This window comes from Heptranchias perlo, unplaced genomic scaffold (assembly GCF_035084215.1).
Source record: "Heptranchias perlo isolate sHepPer1 unplaced genomic scaffold, sHepPer1.hap1 HAP1_SCAFFOLD_585, whole genome shotgun sequence".
NCBI classification, from domain to species: Eukaryota; Metazoa; Chordata; class Chondrichthyes; order Hexanchiformes; family Hexanchidae; genus Heptranchias; species Heptranchias perlo.
This window is the reverse complement of record NW_027139607.1, coordinates 1,193-23,064: the sequence shown is the minus strand read 5'-3', so window position 1 is coordinate 23,064 and position 21,872 is coordinate 1,193. Positions and strand designations below refer to the sequence as shown.

The 21,872-nt window shown below is 50.7% G+C and overlaps 1 protein-coding gene across 1 annotated transcript; it reads left to right on the top strand.

Moving 5' to 3' along the window:
* Positions 1 to 1,164: 1,164 nt before the first annotated feature.
* On the top strand, positions 1,165 to 20,970 carry LOC137316297 (coronin-7-like; the record flags this gene model as incomplete). Its single annotated transcript, XM_067980368.1, has 7 exons — positions 1,165 to 1,489; positions 10,367 to 10,463; positions 11,738 to 11,818; positions 15,869 to 15,939; positions 16,120 to 16,303; positions 17,331 to 17,407; positions 20,920 to 20,970. Coding segments are annotated over exons 1-7 (621 nt in total), but the record flags the coding sequence as incomplete, so codon positions are not given.
* Between the last annotated feature and the right edge of the window lie 902 nt (positions 20,971 to 21,872).

Here is a 21,872-nt window from a genome sequence, read left to right as displayed (position 1 = left end):
TTGGGGAGTCTAGGACTCGGGGACAGAGCCTAAAAATTAGAGCCAGGGCTTTCAGGAGTGCAGTTCGGAAACACTTCTACACGCAAAGGGTGGGAGAAGTTTGGAACTCTCTTCCGCAAATGGCAGTTGATGCCAGCTCAATTGTTAATTTTAAATCCGAGATTGATAGATTTTTGATAACCAGAGGTATTAAGGGATATAGGGCTACGGCGGGTATATGGAGTTAGGTCACAGATCAGCCATGATCTCGTTGAATGGCGGAACAGGCTCGAGGGACTAAATATTGCTATGTTCCTAACGCAATTGACAGTAGGGCCTCACTTGTGGAACCTCAGCTTGGGGATCGGCTTTAGAACACCTTGATGGCAGGATTCATGATCCTTAATCGTGGCCAAAAACATCAACAAGGGGCACCAGCAGCTGGGGCATGGCAGGGGGAGAAATGGATGAGGATTTGACCTCTCCAATGAGCTAAGGTGTCAGTGGGTCACACCCTCACCTCTCAGTCAGAAGGTTGTGGGTTCAAGCCTCCCTGCAGAGACTTGAGCACAAAATCCAGGCTGACACTGAGGGCTTACCGCACTGCCAGAGGTGCCTGACACAGGACTTGGTGTCAATTTTTGTCTGATAATGTTCCTATGAAGTGCCTTGGGATGTTTTATTACGTTAAAGGCGCTGTAGACATGCAAGTTGTTATTGACAAGCAGCCTGGGCAGACCTGTGCAGGGCAGGAATTCAAACAGAATCGTGCATGTGCAGTTATGCAGTGTTCTGTAGCCCCAGGCCCCTCCCATTCACAGGCCCCGCCCACTAATCCAGACTCCTCCCATTCACTCCCAGACTGGTCCCATTTATGCACAGGCCCCTCCCATTCACTGACACCTCCGATTCTCTCTCAGGCCCCTCCCATTCACTGACTCCTCCCATTCTCTCTCAGGCCCCTCCCATTCACTGACTCCTCCCATTCTCTCTCAGGCCCCTCCCATTCACTGACTCCTCCCATTCTCTCTCAGGCCCCTCCCATTCACTGACTCCTCCCATTCTCTCTCAGGCCCCTCCCATTCACTGACTCCTCCCATTCTCTCTCAGGCCCCTCCCATTCACTGACTCCTCCCATTCTCTCTCAGGCCCCGCCCACGCTGTCCCGCTTGTTGTTCGGTGGACTGTGCCACAGTTGCCGAGCGCTCTCCGGATCCCCCTGAGTTTCTCTTTGATTGTACCGCCCAGCAGTGGGCGGGGCCTCTGTGATTGACGGGCGGTGCGGGTGCGGGAGTGCGCACTCGGCGCGGGGGGGTATCGAGTTGCCGGTCCCCCCCCCCCCCCGAGGCCGCGGTAATGGTGCGGGCCGCAGGCTGGGCTAGTCGCTCCCCGAGCCCCGCCCTTCGGCAGGCGGTGCAATCGCTGACAGAGCGGCTGTCAGACCGGGACCATGAACCGCTTCCGAGCCTCGAAATACAAGAACACGGCGCCGCGGCTCCCGGCCCGACCGGTGAGTACCCGGGGCCCGGGGGGGGGGGGAAACAGAGACCCCGCGGCCCGCCCGGAAACCGGGGCTGGGCCGGTACAGAGAGTCTGTGGACCCGGGGCCCCGCCCCCCCGGGCTCTTCCTCCGTCTCCTCTCCCCTCCCTCCCCCCTCTCCCCTCTCCTCCCCCCCCTCCCCCCTCCCCCCTCCGCCCCCCCCTCCCCCCTCCCCCCTCCGCCCCCCCCTCCCCCCTCCCCCCTCCGCCCCCCCCTCCCCCCTCCCCCCTCCGCCCCCCCCCTCCGCCCCCCCCCCGGGGCAGGGGAGTGTGGTCCGTGGGCTCTCTGCTCCCTCAGGGACACGTCCTGGTTGCCCGGTGCTGTGACCCCGCACTGGGGCCGGTTCCTTCTGAAAGTCACAGTTCCACTTTGCTGTAAGACCTGGCCACTTCCTTCCTCTCGGAGCAGATTTCTTGCTGCTGCTTCTCTCTGTCAGAGGCAGCAGGAAGGAAATTGCAATATCTGCACCGAACCGGGGCTGAGCACGATGCGGAATAGAAACACAGAAAATAGGAGCAAGAGTAGGCCATTCGGCCCTTCGGGCCTGCTCCGCCATTCAAAATGATCATGGCTGATCCTCTAACTCAGTACCCTGTTCCCGCTTTTTCCCCATTTCTCTTGATCCCTTTAGCATTAAGAAATATATCTATCTCCTTCTTGAATACATCGAATGACTTGGCCTCCACTGCCTTCTGTGGTAGAGAATTCCACAGGTTCACCACCCTCTGAGTGAAGAAATTTCTCCTCATCTCAGTTCTAAATGGCAAACCCCGTATCCTGAGACTGTGACCCCTGGTTCTGGACTCCCCAGCCATCGGGAACATCCAGCTTTGTGTCATCTGCAAACTGGAAATGTTACATTTAGTTCCCTCATCCAAATCATAGGAACAGGAGTAGGCCATTCAGCCCCTCGAGCCTGCTCCGCCATTTGATAAGATCATGGCTGATCTGTGGTCTAACTCCATATACCTGCCTTTGGCCCATATCCCTTAATACCTTTGGTTGCCAAAAAGCTATCTCTCTCACATTTAAATTTAGCAATTGAGCTAGTATCAATTGCCGTTTGCAGAAGAGAGTTCCAAACTTCTACCACCCTTTGTGTGTAGAAATGTTTTCTAATCTCGCTCCTGAAAGGTCTGGCTCTAATTTTTAGACTGTGCCCCCTACTCCTAGAATCCCCAACCAGCGGAAATAGTTTCTCTCTCTCCACCCTATCCGTTCCCCTTAATATCTTATAAACTTCGATCAGATCACCCCTTAACCTTCAAAACTCCAGAGAACACAACCCCAATTTGTGTAATCTCTCCTCGTAACTTAACCCTTGAAGTCCGGGTATCATTCTAGTAAACCTACGCTGCACTCCCTCCAAGGCCAATATGTCGTTCCGAAGGTGCGGTGCCCAGAACTGCTCACAGTACTCCAGGTGCAGTCTAACCAGGGTTTTGTATAGCTGCAGCATAACTTCTGCCCCTTGTACTCAAGTCCTCTACATATAAAGGCCAGCATTCCATTCGCCTTATTGCTTATTTTCTGCACCTGTTCATGATACTTCAATGATCTATGTACCTGAACCCCTAAGTCCCTTTGGACATCCACTGTTTTTAACTTTTTAACATTTAGAAAGTACTCTGTTCTATCCTTTTTTGATCCAAAGTGGATGACCTCACATTCGTCTACATTGAATTCCATTTGCCACAGTTTTGCCCATTCATCTAATCTATCAATACCACTTTGTAATTTTATGTTTTCATCTACACTGCTTACAATGCCACCAATCTTTGTGTCTTCATCTAAGTCGTTAATAAATATTGTGAATAGCTGGGGCCCCAAGACAGATCCCTGTGGTACCACACTAGTCACTGCCTGCCACCTTCCCTCCATCATAAGGTCAGAAATGGGGATGTTCACTGATGATTGCACAGTGTTCAGTTCCATTCGCAACCCCTCAGATAATGAAGCAGTCATTCAACGGCATTATCATCACCGAATTCCGCACCATCAACGTCCTGGGGGTCATTATTGACCGGAAACTTAACTGGACCAGCCACATAAATACTGTGGCTACAAGAGCAGGTCAGAGGCTGGGTATTCTACGGCGAGTGACTCACCTCCTGACTCCCCAAAGCCTTTCCACCATCTACAAGGCACAAGTCAGCAGTGTGATGGAATACTCTCCACTTGCCTGGATGAGTGCAGCTCCAACAACACTCAAGAAGCTCGACACCATCCAGGACAAAGCAGCCTGCTTGATTGGCACCCCATCCACCACCCTAAACATTCACTCCCTTCACCACCGGCGCACTGTGGCTGCAGTGTGTACCATCCACAGGATGCACTGCAGCAACTCACCAAGGCACCTCCTAAACCTGCGACTTCTACCACCTAGAAGGACAAGAGCAGCAGGCACATGGGAACACCACCACCTGCACGTCCCCCTCCAAGTCACACACCATCCCGACTTGGAAATATATCACCGTTCCTTCATCGTCGCTGGGTCAAAATCCTGGAACTCCCTTCCTAACAGCACTGTGGGAGAACCTTCACCACACGGACTGCAGCGGTTCAAGAAGGCAGCTCACCACCACCTTCTCAAGGGCAATTAGGGATGGGCAATAAATGCCGGCCTCACCAGCGACGCCCACATCCCATGAACGAATAAAAAGAAAAACCGGAAAAAGACCCGTTTATTCCCACTCTCTGTTTCCTGTCTGTCAACCAATTCTCAATCCATGCCAGTATATTCCCCCCAATCCCATGTGCTTTAATTTTGCACACTAACATCCTGAGTGGGACCTTATCAAAAGCCTTCTGAAAATCCAAATACACCACATCCACTGGTTCTCCCCTATCTATTCTACTAGTTACATCCTCAAAAAACTCCAGTAGATTTGTTAAGCATGATTTCCCTTTCATAAACCCATGCTGACTTTGTCCAATCCTGTTAATGCCCTCCAAGTGTTCTGTTATCACATCTTTTATAATAGACTCTAGCATTTTCCCCACTACTGATGTTAGGCTAACTGGTCTATAATTCTCTGTTTTTTCTCTCCCTTTTTTAAATAGTGGGGTTACATTTGCCACCCTCCAATCTGTAGGAACTGTTCCAGAGTCTATAGAATTTTGGAAGATGATCACCAATGCATCCACTATTTCCAGGGCCACTTCCTTTAGTACTCTGGGATGTAGATTATCAGGCCCTGGGGATTTGTCAGCCTTTAGCCCCATTAATTTCCCTCGCACTTTTTTTTACTAATACTGATTTCCTTCAGTTCCTCCCTCTCACTAGACCCTTGGTTCCCTAACATTTCTGGCAGGCTATTTGTGTCCTCCTTTGTGAAGACAGAACCAAAGCATGTGTTTAATTGTTCTGCCATTTCTTTGTTCCCCATTATAATTTCCCCCATTTCTGACTGTAAAGGACCTAAATTTGTTTTCACTAATCTTTTTATGGAAGCTTTTACAGTCAGTTTTTATGTTCCCTGCTTGTTTACTCTCATACTCTATTTTTCCCCTCTTAATCAATCTCTTTGTCCTCCTTTGCTGAATTCTGAACTGCTCCCAATCCTCAGGCTTGCTGCTTTTTCTGGCAATTTTATATGCCTCCTTTTTGGATCTAATACTATCCCTAATTTCTTTTGTAAGCCGCAGTTGAGCCACCTTTCCTGTTTTATTTTTGCGCCAGACAGGAATAAATAATTGTTGTAATTCCTGCACACCTTCTTTAAATATTAGCCATTGCCTATCCACCGTCATCCCTTTTAGTAAAGTTCTCCAATCTATCATAGCCAACTCACACCTCATACTTTCGTAATTTCCTTTATTTAGATTCAGGACCCTAGTTTTGGATTCAACTACTTTGCTCTCCACCTTAATAAGGAATTCTATCATGTTATGGTCGCTCTTCCCTAAGGGACCCCGCACAACAAGATTGTTAATTAATCCTTTCTCATTGCACAATACCCAGTCTAGGATCGCCTGTTCCCCAGTTAGTTCCTCAACGTATTGGTTTACAAAACCATCACGTACACACTCCAGGAATTCCTCCCCCACAGTATTATTGCTAATTTGGTTTGACCAATCTATATGTAGATTAAACTCACCCATGATTATAATTTTATCCTTTTTGCATGCGTCTCTAATTTCCTGTTTAATGCCCTCCCCTACATCTCCACTACTGTTTGGGGGCCTATAGACAACCCCCACCAACGTTTTCTGCCCCTTGGTGTTTCTTAGCTCCACCCATACAGATTCCACATCGTGATTTTCCGAGCAAAAATCCTTCCTCACAATTGCATTGATTTCCTCCTTTACTAACAACGCTACCCCACCTCCTTTCCCTTTTTGTCTGTCCTTCCTAAATATTGAATATCCCTGGATGTTCAGTTCCGATCCTTGGTCACCCTGCAGCCATGTCTCCGTAATCGCAACTATATCATAACCGTTAATATCTATCTGCGCTGTTAATTCATCTAGCTTATTGCGAATGCTCCACGCATTAAGACACAATGCCTTTAGACTTGTCTTTTTAAGATTGCTAGTCATCTTAGTTTTATTTTGCACTATGGCCCTAATTGTTTTTCGCTCTTGTTTTCTCTGCCTTCCACTATTGCTTCTTCCCTTTCTGTCTTTTGTTTCTGTCCTTGTTTCCCCCTCCTCTGTCTCCCTGCTCAGGTTCCCATCCCCCTGCCATTCTAGTTTAAATATTTTGTACTTGTCTCCTCCTGCCTGGGTCTTGGCTCTTCATCTCAATTGATTAATAAGAAACCTGTTCCGACTTGCAGCTCCTCGCCTGTGAGGAGAATTCCAGCCTCCTCACACTGTTAGTATCTCATTTGAAAGAGAAAAAAGGAGGAAAGATAGATTTGCATTTCTCTAACGCCTTTCACAACCTCGACGTTCCAAAGCGCTTTCCAGCCAATGAAGTACTTTTGAAGTGTAGTCGCTGTTTTAATGTAGGAAACTCAGCAGCCAATTTGCGCACAGCAAGATCCCACAAACAGCAATGAGATCACTCTCTCGGCAATGAATGTTTAATTGATGATCCTTCGTTGTTGATTCCCCATTCACCCCTCTATTAAATCTCCGCCGAGTACCTCAGGTCTCCCCTCCTTTAGTTTCCCATCTGTGAAAAGCACTATAAAAGTCAAAGTATTTGATTAAGGTGACAATTGTGGACAGTCTCGGGCAGTGAATGGATATGGTGCCAGTATTAAAGACTGAGTCAAGGCTCAGTGGGCAGCACTCTCGTCTCTTGAGGCAGGAGGTTGTGGGTTCAAGTCCCACGACAGAGACTTGAGCACATTATCCAGGTTGATAACTCAGTGCTGCACTGAGGGAGTGCTGCACTGTCGCAGATGCCATCTTTCGGAGGTCAAACATGGACAAGGAAACCTCCTGCTGATTACCACCTACTGCCCTCCCTCAGCTGATGAATCAGTCCTCCTCCTGTTGAGCACCACTTGGAGGAAGCACTGAGGGTAGCAAGGGCACAGAATGTACTCTGGGTGGGGGACTTCAATGTCCATCACCAAGAGTGGCTCGGTAGCACCACTACTGACCGAGTTGGCCGAGTCCTGAAGGACATAGCTGCTAAACTGGGCCTGCGGCAGGTGGTGAGCGAACCAACATGAGGGAAAAACTTACTTGACCTCGTCCTCACCAATCTACCTGTCGCGGATGCATCTGTCCATGACAGTATTGGTCGGAGTGACCACCGCACAGTCCTCGTGGAGACGAAGTCCCGTCTTCGCACTGAGGACACCATCCAACATGTTATGTGGCACTACCACCGTGCTAAATGGGATAGATTCAGAACAGATCTAGCAGCTCAAAACTGGGCATCCATGAGGCGCTGTGGGCCATCAGCAGCAGCAGAATTGTATTCCAGCACAATCTGTAACCTCATGGCCCAGTATATTCCTCACTCTACCATTACCAATAAGCCAGGGGATCAACCCTGGTTCAATGAGGAGTGTAGAAGAGCATGCCAGGAGCAGCACCAGGCGTACCTAAAAATGAGGTGCCAACCTGGTGAAGCTACAACTCAGGACTACATGCATGCTAAACAGAGGAAGCGACATGCTATAGACAGAACTAAGCGATTCCACAACCAACGGATCAGATCAAAGCTCTGCAGTCCTGCCACATCCAGTCGTGAATGGTGGTGGACAATTAAACAACTAACTGGAGGAGGAGGCTCTGCAAACATCCCCATCCTCAATGATGGCAGAGTCCAGCACATGAGTGTAAAAGACAAGGCTGAAGTGTTTGCAACCGTCTTCAGCCAGAAGTGCCGAGTGGATGATCCATCTCAGTCTCCTCCCGATATCCCCACCATCACGGAAGCTAGTCTTCAGCCAATTTGATTCACTCCACGTGATATCAAGAAACGGCTGAGTGCACTGGATACAGCAAAGGCTAAGGGCCCCGACAACATCCCGGCTGTAGTGCTGAAGACTTGTGCTGCAGAACTAGCTGCGCCTCTAGCCAAACTGTTCCAGTACAGCTACAACACTGGCATCTACCCGACAATTTGGAAAATTGCCCAGGTATGTCCTGTCCACAAAAAGCAGGACAAATCCAATCCGGCCAATTACCGCCCCATCAGTCTACTCTCAATCATCAGCAAAGTGATGGAAGGTGTCGTCGACAGTGCTATCAAGTGGCACTTACTCACCAATAACCTGCTCACTGATGCTCAGTTTGGGTTCCGCCAGGACCACTCGGCTCCAGACCTCATTACAGCCTTGGTCCAAACATGGACAAAAGAGCTGAATTCCAGAGGTGAGGTGAGAGTGACTGCCCTTGACATCAAGGCAGCATTTGACCGAGTGTGGCACCAAGGAGCGCGAGTGAAATTGAAGTCAATGGGAATCAGGGGGAAAACTCTCCAGTGGCTGGAGTCATACCTAGCACAAAGGAAGATGGTAGTGGTTGTTGGAGGCCAATCAACTCAGCCCCAGGACATTGCTGCTGGAGTTCCTCAGGACAGTGTCCTAGGCCCAACCATCTTTAGCTGCTTCATCAATGACCTTCCCTCCATCATAAGGTCAGAAATGGGGATGTTCGCTGATGATTGCACAGTGTTCAGTTCCATTCGCAACCCCTCAGATAATGACGCAGTCCGTGCCTGCATGCAGCAAGACCTGGACAACATCCAGGCTTGGGCTGATAAGTGGCAAGTAACATTCACGCCAGACAAGTGCCAGGCAATGACCATCTCCAACAAGAGAGAGTCTAATCACCTCCCCTTGACATTCAACGGCATTACCATCGCCGAAGCCCCCACCATCAACATCCTGGGGGTCACCATTGACCAGAAACTTAACTGGACCAGCCATATAAATACTGTGGCTACAAGAGCAGGTCAGAGGCTGGGTATTCTGTGGCGAGTGACTCACCTCCTGACTCCCCAAAGCCTTTCCACCATCTACAAGGCACAAGTCAGCAGTGTGATGGAATACTCTCCACTTGCCTGGATGAGTGCAGCTCCAACAACACTCAAGAAGCTCGACACCATCCAGGACAAAGCAGCCCGCTTGATTGGCACCCCATCCACCACCCTAAATATTCACTCCCTTCACCACCGGCGCACAGTGGCTGCAGTGTGTACCATCCACAGGATGCACTGCAGCAACTCGCCAAAGCTTCTTCGACAGCACCTCCCAAACCCGCGACCTCTACCACCTAGAAGGACAAGGGCAGCAGGCACATGGGAACGACACCACCTGCATGTTCCCTTCCAAGTCACACACCATCCCGACTTGGAAATATATCGCCGTTCCTTCATTGTCGCTGGGTCAAAATCCTGGAACTCCCTTCCTAACAGCACTGTGGGAGAACCTTCACCACATGGACTGCAGCGGTTCAAGAAGGCGGCTCACCACCACCTTCTCAAGGGCAATCAGGGATGGGCAATAAATGCTGGCCTTGCCAGCGATGCCCACATCCCATGAACAAATGAAGAAAATACCGAGGCCCTGTCTGCCCCCTCAGGTGGATATAAAAGATCCCACGGCCACTATTTCCAAGAAGAGCAGGGGAGTTCTCCCCGGTGTCCTGGCCAATGTTTATCCCTCAAGCAACATCACTAAAACAGATTATCTGGTCATTATCTCATTGCTGTTTGTGGGATCTTGCTGTGCGCAAATTGCATGCAGCATTTCCTACAGTGACGACGCTTCAAAACTTACTTCATTGGCTGTAAAGCGCTTTGGGACGTCCTGAGGTGGTGAAAGGTGCTATATAAATGCATGTTCTTTCAATATCTGCGCCCTTTATAATGCCTGCAAGTCCCTTTCAAAGTGTGACTAGCAGAATTGTACACATTAATTTGGGACAGTTCAAAGGCATGTCGCAGGTTGTAAGATTTAAGCGTCCTGGAGTTGGGCTCAGATTACTTCTGTGTGGTGCGAGGAAATTTTGCAGAACTTTTCCTTGGGAGACAATATGAGTGAAGTGGAGTTTGGGAGTGTAAGTCCCCGGGTCTGTGGAGGCGGGTGGGCTCGTCGGACAAGTGGCTTTCCTTGTTACTTGCTTTCCTCTTTAAGGCCGCCCAGTTCATGGGAACAGAACGGGCAATCGCAGAGCCTTGGCAGCGACGCGGAGAAGCCAGCACAGGCACGATGGGCCGACTGGCCTCCTGGTCCTGTTCTATGAAGGTTTGCAAAGCCGTGGGGGGGAGAGAGAGAGGATTGGTGAGATTGGGGACACACACAGCCCCGGTCATGAGGTCGGGCTGGGAACTTAGTTCTCTGCTGCTTACCGCTTCTGGGAAGAAGAAATAATAAATGAGGGACACGCAGCTTCTGTACACAGCAGTGAAAATCTTTCTTTTTGCCTCTGCAGGACTGGATCAGTGACATCAGAGCAGGCTCTGCTGTCTCCTGTGGAAATCACATCAAATCGAGCTGTGCCTTCATCGCCTTCAACACAGACAGCCCGGGTAAGAGCAAGAAAGGGGCCAGACTGAGTGACGGATATTCTGCACTTTAGTGAAGGTGAAGCTCTCCCATTGGCCGAGGAAGGGGAGGGATCACCTGCTGTACAGAGCAGGCCGTCCCAGGGAGGGCCCTCGGGCTGGACCGTGTTCACTGGTCTCACCTCGGGGCTGCAAATGGCCACAGCGCTCTGGGGAAAGAGACTTCAGCCCCGATTCCTGCCCCTGATCACAATCTGCACTCTGAAAATTAGAGCCAGGCCGTTCAGGAGTGATGTCAGGAAGTACTTTTTCACGCAAGGGGGAAATCGGGAACACTCTTCGCCCTCACGAGGGAGTCAATTGAAATGTTGATTCAAGACAGATTATTAGATTTATGTTGGGTAAAGAAATCAGGGGATCAAGAGCTGAGGTACAGATCAGAATGACGGAACAGGCTCGCAGGGCTGAATGGCCTCCTCCCATTCCTAAGTTCCCAGTGACCCCAGCGAGAGGGGGCGGAGTCGGGGACTGAGACCCCAGCGAGAGGGGGCGGTGTCGGGGACTGAGACCCCAGCGAGAGGGGGCGGTGTCGGGGACTGAGACCCCAGCGAGAGGGGGCGGTGTCGGGGACTGAGACCCCAGCGAGAGGGGGCGGTGTCGGGGACTGAGACCCCAGCGAGAGGGGGCGGTGTCGGGGACTGAGACCCCAGCGAGAGGGGGCGGTGTCGGGGACTGAGACCCCAGCGAGAGGGGGCGGTGTCGGGGACTGAGACCCCAGCGAGAGGGGGCGGTGTCGGGGACTGAGACCCCAGCGAGAGGGGGCGGTGTCGGGGACTGAGACCCCAGCGAGAGGGGGCGGTGTCGGGGACTGAGACCCCAGCGAGAGGGGGCGGTGTCGGGGACTGAGACCCCAGCGAGAGGGGGCGGTGTCGGGGACTGAGACCCCAGCGAGAGGGGGCGGTGTCGGGGACTGAGACCCCAGCGAGAGGGGGCGGTGTCGGGGAGGATAGTTTGACGGGGAGAAAATCAATAGACCGGCAACGGTTAATTCACTCAAAACAGCGGGCAGGGCAATGATTGGGGGGGGGCCGGGATTAATTGATACTGCAGCAAATGAATACAAATAAGAAGCAAATTAGTGTTTGGATAAATTTCATTTGTTGCACTAATCGGAGTTTAGTTGATCAGAAGCCTCCATCGCCAGATCTATAGTTCCAAGTCTGTGCGATGACCTGCTGAGAGTCAGTGTTACACAGTGAATGGCCTGTATTCTAAAGTCACTCTGCTGTTTCATGCAGGAGGAGGGAGTCTCGGAATACTGTCCTTGGAAAATGGGAACCAGGATAAACGGCAGGTGGCAGAACTTCAGTGTCATGCAGGTAAGTGAGAGAAGTGGGCTCAGGAACCAGGTGTGCGATCTTGTCCAGCACCTCGGCTGTTCACTGGGGTGCAGTGAATGAACACGCGTGCTCCGTGGGAACGGCCTGTGTCTGTCTGTCCACACTTCACTGACGGCCTCTTGTATCTCCGCCCTTATCTATTCGGATATTAGGAGATCTGTCGGTGCGAGGACACCGTGTGTTCACACTGCTAAATCTGGCTCGATGGTGGACGGGGGGGGACGAGTGTTCAGCAGTGTGACCACACTCAGCCTTGTTTCCCTCCCTCAGCGCACGCTGCTGGCACTGAGTTCCTGCTGGATTGGTGCTGATTGGTCTTTTTTCATGTGGCAATTCCTAAGACTGTCAGGTTTGCCTTCGACCATCCTGGTAATGACACGATTCAATAATGGATTGTTGACTAATCACAGTGATCAATCTCTTCCAATTCATCTACAACAGACCCAGACATGAGAAGGAAATTATTGTTGGTGAACGCAGAGTGTCGGCACTGACTGGTGATACTGGTGAACGCAGAGTGTCGGCACTGACTGGTGATACTGGTGAATGCAGAGTGTCGGCACTGACTGGTGATACTGGTGAACGCAGAGTGTCGGCACTGACTGGTGATATTGGTGAACGCAGAGTGTCGGCACTGACTGGTGATACTGGTGAATGCAGAGTGTCGGCACTGACTGGTGATATTGGTGAACGCAGAGTGTCGACACTGACTGGTGATACTGGTGAACGCAGAGTGTCGGCACTGACTGGTGATATTGGTGAACGCAGAGTGTCGACACTGACTGGTGATACTGGTGAACGCAGAGTGTCGGCACTGACTGGTGATATTGGTGAATGCGGAGTGTCGACACTGACTGGTGATACTGGTGAACGCAGAGTGTCGGCACTGACTGGTGATACTGGTGAACGCAGAGTGTCGGCACTGACTGGTGATAATGGTGAACGCGGAGTGTCGACACTGACTGGTGATACTGGTGAACGCAGAGTGTCGGCACTGACTGGTGATATTGGTGAACGCGGAGTGTCGACACTGACTGGTGATACTGGTGAACGCAGAGTGTCGGCACTGACTGGTGGTATTGGTGAACGCAGAGTGTCGGCACTGACTGGTGATATTGGTGAGCACAGAGTGTCGGCACTGACTGGTGATACTGGTGAACGCAGAGTGTCGACACTGACTGGTGATATTGGTGAACACAGAGTGTCGGCACTGACTGGTGATATTGGTGAACGCGGAGTGTCGGCACTGACTGGTGATACTGGTGAACGCAGAGTGTCGACACTGACTGGTGATATTGGTGAACGCGGAGTGTCGGCACTGACTGGTGATACTGGTGAACGCAGAGTGTCGACACTGACTGGTGATACTGGTGAACGCAGAGTGTCGGCACTGACTTGTGATATTGGTGAACACAGAGTGTCGGCACTGACTGGTGATATTGGTGAACGCAAAGTGTCGGCACTGACTGGTGATAATGGTGAGATATTTAGTGTCGGCACTGACTGGTGATATTGGTGAATGCAGAGTGTCGGCACTGACTGGTGATATTGGTGAGATATTTAGTGTCGGCACTGACTGGTGGTATCGGTGAGATGTTTAGTGTCGGCACTGACTGGTGATATTGGTGAATGCAGAGTGTCGGCACTGACTGGTGAGATTGGTGAGATATTTAGTGTCGTCACTGACTGGTGATATTGGTGAGATATTTAGTGTCGTCACTGACTGGTGATATCGGTGAGGTGTTTAGTGTCGGCACTGACTGGTGAGATTGGTGAGATATTTAGTGTCGGCACTGACTGGTGGTATCGGTGAGGTGTTTAGTGTCGGCACTGACTGGTGAGATTGGTGAGATATTTAGTGTCGGCACTAACTGGTGAGATATTTAGTGTCGGCACTGACTGGTGATATCGGTGAGATATTTAGTGTCGGCACTGACTGGTGATATCGGTGAGATATTTAGTGTCGGCACTGACTGCTGATATCGGTGAGATATTTAGTGTCGGCACTGACTGGTGATATTGGTGAGATATTTAGTGTCGGCACGAACTGGTGATATTGGTGAGATGTTTAGTATCGGCACTGACTGCTGATATCGGTGAGATATTTAGTGTCGGCACGAACTGGTGATATTGGTGAGATGTTTAGTGTCGGCACTGACTGGTGATATTGGTGAGATATTTAGTGTCGGCACTGACTGGTGATATTGGTGAGATGTTTAGTGTCGGCACTGACTGGTGATATTGGTGAGATATTTAGTGTCGGCACTGACTGGTGATATTGGTGAGATATTTAGTGTCGGCACTAACTGGTCATATCGGTGAGATATTTAGTGTCGGCGCTGACTGGTGATATCGGTGAGATATTTAGTGTCGGCACTGACTGGTGATTTCGGTGAGATATTTAGTGTCGGCACTGACTGGTGATATCAGTGAGATATTTAGTGTCGGCACTGACTGGTGATTTCGGTGAGATATTTAGTGTCGGCACTGACTGGTGATATTGGTGAGATATTTAGTGTCGGCACTGACTGGTGATATCGGTGAGATATTTAGTGTCGGCACTGACTGGTGATATCAGTGAGATATTTAGTGTCGGCACTGACTGGTGAGATTGGTGAGATATTTAGTGTCGGCACTGACTGGTGAGATCGGTGAGATATTTAGTGTCTGCGCTGACTGGTGATATCGGTGAGATATTTAGTGTCGGCGCTGACTGGTGATATCGGTGAGATATTTAGTGTCGGCACTGACTGGTGATATTGGTGAGATGTTTAGTGTCGGCGCTGACTGGTGATATCGGTGAGATATTTAGTGTCGGCGCTGACTGGTGATATCGGTGAGATATTTAGTGTCGGCACTGACTGGTGATATTGGTGAGATGTTTAGTGTCGGCACTGACTGGTGATATTGGTGAGATATTTAGTGTCGGCACTGACTGGTGATATTGGTGAGATGTTTAGTGTCGGCACTGACTGGTGATATTGGTGAGATATTTAGTGTCGGCACTGACTGGTGATATTGGTGAGATATTTAGTGTCGGCGCTGACTGGTGATATTGGTGAGATATTTAGTGTCGGCACTAACTGGTCATATCGGTGAGATATTTAGTGTCGGCGCTGACTGGTGATATCGGTGAGATATTTAGTGTCGGCGCTGACTGGTGATATCGGTGAGATATTTAGTGTCGGCACTGACTGGTGATTTCGGTGAGATATTTAGTGTCGGCACTGACTGGTGATATTGGTGAGATATTTAGTGTCTGCGCTGACTGGTGATATCGGTGAGATATTTAGTGTCGGCACTGACTGGTGATATCAGTGAGATATTTAGTGTCGGCACTGACTGGTGATATCGGTGAGATATTTAGTGTCGGCACTGACTGGTGATATCGGTGAGATATTTAGTGTCGGCACTGACTGGTGATATCGGTGAGATATTTAGTGTCGGCGCTGACTGGTGAGATTGGTGAGATATTTCGTGTCGGCACTGACTGGTGATATCGGTGAGATATTTAGTGTCGGCGCTGACTGGTGATATCGGTGAGATATTTAGTGTCGGCACTGACTGGTGATATCGGTGAGATATTTAGTGTCGGCACTGACTGGTGATATCGGTGAGATATTTAGTGTCGGCACTGACTGGTGATATCGGTGAGATATTTAGTGTCGGCACTGACTGGTGATTTTGGTGAGATATTTAGTGTCGGCACTGACTGGTGAGATTGGTGAGATGTTTAGTGTCGGCACTGACTGGTGAGATTGGTGAGATATTTAGTGTCGGCACTGACTGGTGATATCGGTGAGATGTTTAGTGTCGGCACTGACTGGTGATATCAGTGAGATATTTAGTGTCGGCACTGACTGGTGATATCGGTGAGATATTTAGTGTCGGCACTGACTGGTGATATCGGTGAGATATTTAGTGTCGGCACTGACTGGTGATATCGGTGAGATATTTAGTGTCGGCACTGACTGGTGATATTGGTGAGATATTTAGTGTCGGCGCTGACTGGTTCCTTTCTTCTTACAGATCTGGTGACTGATTTTGATTTCTCGCCATTTGACGATGGTTTGCTGGCAACGTGTTCAGCCGATGAAACGGTAAGACGCCATTCTTGGAAGGACAAGACGCGAGGGGAGGGGAAGAAGTTCCACGGGGAGGGGAAGTGCTGCAGGATGTGGTGACATGTGGGGCCCGACATCACCATGGGCCGCTGTGTATTGGCTGAAAAATGAAAGGAAATGCTTCTGTTTGATTGACTGAATGTTTCTGATGGTCAGGTGAAGCTGTGGCGATTGCCGGGCTCTGTTGAGCAGGTATCGTCTGCACAGAACGTCACGCTGGGACCTGAGACCACAAGGGTCGAGTGTGTGCTGTTTCATCCTTCTGCAGATGGAGTGTTAGCAAGTGGAGCTGGGAATACGGTCAAAATATGGGATCTGACTCAACAGAAGGCTTTTACGGGTGAGATTTGAGAGAACGTTCAGCTCCTGCTGCGGTATAGAAAATAGATCCAGCGTTTATATTCTGTCGCTCGCGACCTCAGGATGTCCCGAAGTACTTTACAGCCAATACCCTTTGACGTGTGGTCGCTGTTGCAATATCGGAAATGCAACAGCTCATTTATGCACAGCAAGATCCCACAAAAACTTGGTCTCAGTCAAAGTGACCATGAAGCTGTCGGATTGTTGTAAAAACCCATCTGGTTCACTAATGTCCTTTAGGGAAGGAACCCTGCCGTCCTATATGTGACTCCAGACCCCACACCAGCGTGGTTGACTCCTAACTGCTCTGAAGTGGCCTCGCAAGACACTCAAATAGTGGTTCAAGCAGATGATCCACCCCCTTCTCAGGGCGAGTAGGGATGGGCAATAAATGCCGGCCTTGCCAGGGACTGACGCCCACATCACGAGAATGAAAAAGAAATGAATCACTCGATAATCTGTTTTCTCGTCATGTTGGGTGAGGGATAAATATTGGCCACGACACCAGGGAGAACTCCCCTGCTCTTCATCGAAGAGTGGCCACAGGATCTTTTATGTCCACCTGAGAGGGGAGACGGGACCTCGGTTTAACGTCTCATCCAAAAGACGGCACCTCCGACAGTGCAGCACTCCCTCAGTACTGCACTGGGAGTGTCGGCCTGGATTATGGGTTCAAGTCTCTGGAGTGGGACTCGAACCCATGACCTTCTGACTCCGAGGCGAGAGAGCGACTCACTGAGCAACGGCTGACACCTTGTCAAGCCTTTTGGACCTACTCCCAATTTATAGTCAGTTGAATCGTTCAAGTGTTAGCACGATAGTGTAAACCCCTTCCCCTTCTTGTCTCCAACCATTCCCCGTCTAGTACCTCAGTGTTGCCCCCTTCATCTCCTTGCCTTGCAACTCAGTCTTGCTCTGCCTCTTGAACCACTTCCCTCTCATCTCATGCCTTGTTTGAAGTAAACCCAGTAGATCTGCTCCTCACTCAGTCTTGTCTTCACTCATAGCTCTTGAAGATCATGGGGACCAAATCCAGAGCTTGACTTGGAAGAAAGATGGCTGCCTCCTGGGATCATCCAGTAAAGTAAGTGTCGCTGATGAGAGAGAGAGAGAGAGAGATGGATAAATACCGCATGATATCTCTATCTCTCATCACTAAGCATTTCTGAAGTTGCTGTGAGCTGTGTCTGTAGCCACAAGTCAGTTGCTTAAGGCTATTATGACGTCCTTCTCATGTTTTCTTTGCCAGTTTAGGCAGCAGTTGAGTGACCTTCCATGCTGGAGAACAGAACATGTTCCAGGAATCAGGCACACCCAAGGATTAGATCCAGAGTAAAGCTCCCTCTACACTGTCCCATCAAACACTCCCAGGGCAGGTACAGGGTTAGATACAGAGTAAAGCTCCCTCTACACTGTCCCATCAAACACTCCCAGGGCAGGTACAGGGGGTTAGATACAGAGTAAAGCTCCCTTCAGTCTAAGCAATGGGGCGTTGTTCATGTGCTCCGACATTTTTCTTCTGAGGCCATGAGTGGTCTTAGTTTTGTGGTAATGAAACTGGACCCAGTTTACCTGCCACTGTTTAGAAGGTGTTTTTCTGACTGTTTGGGTGATTTCCCTGAAGCATTGGTGACCTGCAGCTGTGGTTTACCAAGTGCCCCCTCCAAAGAGTTATGGGGTTGTAGTGGAACATCTTCCTTCAGTCCTTCAAAAGGTCCCTGTCAGACACTGATATTTGGCCATTCCCTGCCTTCTGTGAATCTACCCTGGTCAGGACAATGTCTATGGGCAGCAACACTGTCCTCTCTTGTTATTCTGAGAGGCAGATTATTCCAGATGTTTGGAACCCTTTGTGTGAAACCCGCCTGGTCTTGTCTCTGATACGGGTTTATTTTACACTCGGGTTATGTTTGTCTGATCCGAGTCTCTTGCCTTATTTTGAAGTAATACTCGGGGTTTACTTCACTTATTAGCCATTTAATGGTTGTGGACTAAACTGAGGTCTGCCTTCACTGTCCTTTCTCTGGATTGTAGAGATTGAGGTTGCTCATACTGCACCTCCCACCTGGGACGATTCTTACTCTGCTGCCCGTATCCTAACTCTCACCAAGTCCCGTTCACCCATCACCCCCTGTGCTCACTGACCTACATTGGCTCCTGGTCCAGCAACGACCTTGATTTCAAAATTCTCATCCTTGTTTTCAAATCCCTCTGTGGCCTCACCCCCTCCCTATCTCTGTAACCTCCTCCGGCCCTACAATCTTTCAAGATCTCTGCGTTCCTCTAATTCTGGTCTCTTGAGCAACCTCGGTTTTCTTCGCTCCACCATTGACAGCCGTGCCTTCAGCTGCCTCGGCCCTAAGCTCTGGAATTCCCTGCCTAAACCTCTCCGCCTCTCTCCTCCTTTAAGATGCTCCTTAAAACCCACCTGTTTGTCCTAATCTCTCCTTATGTGGCTTGGTGACAAATTTTATCTGATTAAAGCTCCAGTGAAGTGCCTTGGGACGTTTTGCTACATTAAAATCCTGGAATTTCCTTCCTAACAGCACTGTGGGAGAACCGTCACCACACGGACTGCAGCGGTTCAAGAAGGCGGCTCACCACCACCTTCTCAAGTGCAATTATGAATGGGCAATAAATGCCGGCCTCGCCAGCGACGCCCACATCCCATGAACGAATAACAAAAAAAATTAGAAGCATGATATAAATGCAAGTTGCTGTATCTCCCCTCTGCACTCCTCCCAGTGCTTGTACATCCCCTACGCAGCATGGTGACTCTGCACCAGCTGCAGTCTGACCAGTGCTTGTACAGCCTCACACTGCCTGGCTGCATATCCCAGCTTTTTAATCTGCTTGCACACACCATCGAGACCTCGCCAGTGATGAGTCCGGTATTATTCCCAGGTTCCTTCAAATCTGCTCCTTCCAAGAAGGGAAGGGGAAAATATTTTACTGGGGCCTGTAGTTAGAGGAGGGTTGGAGCTTGTGAGGTCAGCGAGTGCAGGGCAAGTCACTCCAGGGACTTGATGAAAATTTGAAAAGATACATGTGACTGAGCCCAGCAGCATGTGGAAACCCTGCCTCCGACAACCAGTGGTCGTGCGGTTAGCGACTTCCTCTCGTGCCTCTGTAGCTGTTGTTGAAAGCTCACTGGTGCAGGCAGCAGCCTGTAGTTTATATGTTACGGTCGTTGTACACGGCAGTCGACAGCTAACCCTGTCCAGTCTCAGTGTCAGCCGTGGCTCAGTGGGTCGCACTCTTGCCTCTGAGTCAGAAGGTTTGTGGGTTCAGGTTCCACTCCAGAGACTTGAACCTAGAATATCGAGGCTGATGCTCCCACTGCAATACTGAGGGAGTGCTGCACTGTCGGAGGTGCCGTTTTTCGGATGAGAAGTTAAACCGAGGCCCCGTCTGCCTTCTCAGGTGCACGTAAAAGATCCCATGGCCACTATTCGAAGAGGAATAGGGGAGTTCTCCCTGGTGTCCTGGCCCATATTTATCCCTCAAACAGCACCTAAAACAGATAATCTGGTCACTAGTTCATTGCTGTTTGTGGAACCTTCCTGTGTGCAGATTGGCTGCCGTGTTTCCTACATTACAAAAGTGACTACACCCCAAAAATTACTTGTGTGTATTTGCAGCATTTTCTGTTCTGACTCAAGACAGTAAAATCTGAATGAGTTGGTTTTAAGACTGTGAATGCAGGGCGTGCTGAGTGTCCCGATATTACAGATCGAGTGCCACTTGTTCAAAAGAATTGCCATTTTTAAGCGTGTGCTGCCGTCTTTGGACAGCAGAGGGCGGGGTGAGCTGATCGACAGCATCGGGTCACAGCCAAAACCGGCCACTAGATGGAGCGCGTTCCCCGCCTCTCGGGGGAGTGCGCCAAAGCCAGGGAATTCCCCCTCCCCAAACCCCTCCCCCCACCCCCAAACCCCTCCCCCCCAAACCCCTCCCCCCCAAAACCCCTCCCCCCAACCCCTACCCCCCAAACCCCACCCCCAAACCCCTCCCCCCAACCCCTCCCCCAAACCCCTCCCCCCCCAAACCCTCCCCCCCAAACCCCTCCCCCCCAAACCCCTCCCCCCAAACCCCTCCACCCACCCCACCCCCCCAAACCCCTCCCCACCCCCCCCAAACCCCCTCCCCACCCCCCCCAAACCCCTCCCCCCACCCCCAAACCCCTCCCCCCCACCCCCTCCCCCAAGCCTCTCCCCATCCCCTCCCCCCCTCCCCCTCCCCCAACCCCCCTCCCCCCTCCCCCAATTCCCCCTCCCCTCCCCCAATTCCCCCCTCCCCCTCCCCCCACCCAACCCCTTCCCCTGCCCAGTCCCCCTGCCCCTCGGGCCCACTCCCCCACCCCCCTCTCGCTAATATCTCCTGGTACTGCTGTCGAGCCTCTGAGTATTGAGTGATGCTGTGCCCCGATGGGGCCGGTGTTGTCCTGGTCCTGTGGGCAGCGCACAATTTGCCCGACTGTTTGCTTATTGCTCATGGTGAGTGTATTATACGGCTTTCGTTTTTATTAACTGTGTATCTTTAAATGTGGACCAAACCATTGTCCTTTACCTTAATGATTTTTCCCTTGTTTATTAGGATAAGAAGCTGCGAGTTTTCGATCCGAGAGCCAATTCTTCGGCTGTGCAGGTAAACTCAGCTCCCTCCGTCCGGCATTGGCCGTTCAGTGTGGGTCCCGGGAGTGGGAAGTTGTGGGATGTTACTGTGCGGGGAGAGGGAGCATTTCAGAACCTCATAATACCAGCGCCCTCAAACAGGGCGTAGAGGGGATCGTACCTCCTCACCCATGGGGGCATACAGTCAGCAGTAAAACAACGGAGTTCGTAGGCAGGGCATCCACTCTGTGTGAGTGTGTAAAACACAACCGCCCTGTGTGTGTGTGTGTAAAACACGCCCGCCCTGTGTGTGTGTGTAAACACGCCCGCCCTGTGTGTGAGTGTGTAAAACACGCCCGCCCTGTGTGTGTGTGTGTAAAACACGCCCGCCCTGTGTGTGTGTGTGTAAAACACGCCCGCCCTGTGTGTGTGTGTGTAAAACACGCCCGCCCTGTGTGTGTGTGTGTAAAACACGCCCGCCCTGTGTGTGTGTGTGTGAGGTGTGCCCGCCCTGTGTGTCCCCCTCACTCTCCTCTCCTCTGCCCCCCCCCCACCACCCCGAGCGGGGATCTGGGCTTTCGATTTGCTTCCTGTGCCGGTGAAAGTGCCTGATGTCAGGCGCTGACCCAGTGGTGATTTAAAATGGAAGTGTTTGAGCAGCTGGCCAGGAATCTCAGGGCTGGGCCTCTGACTCAGGCTCTGTGGCCACTCAGCAGAATTTAAACCACAAGTTCTCTGCAACACCCAGGCCATGAAGTGGGTTTGATTGTTATTGTGCCAGGACTGCGGGTAACCGAGCTGCTTAGAAATCTTGACTCTGCTCCTTTTATATCAGTAATTTGAGGGGCCTCATGGATGTGCTGTGTTGTTTCCAAAAGTGCTTCTCCCTCCTCTCTCTCCCGACCTCTGAAGCAATGGTTTGTAAAGATGTATTCG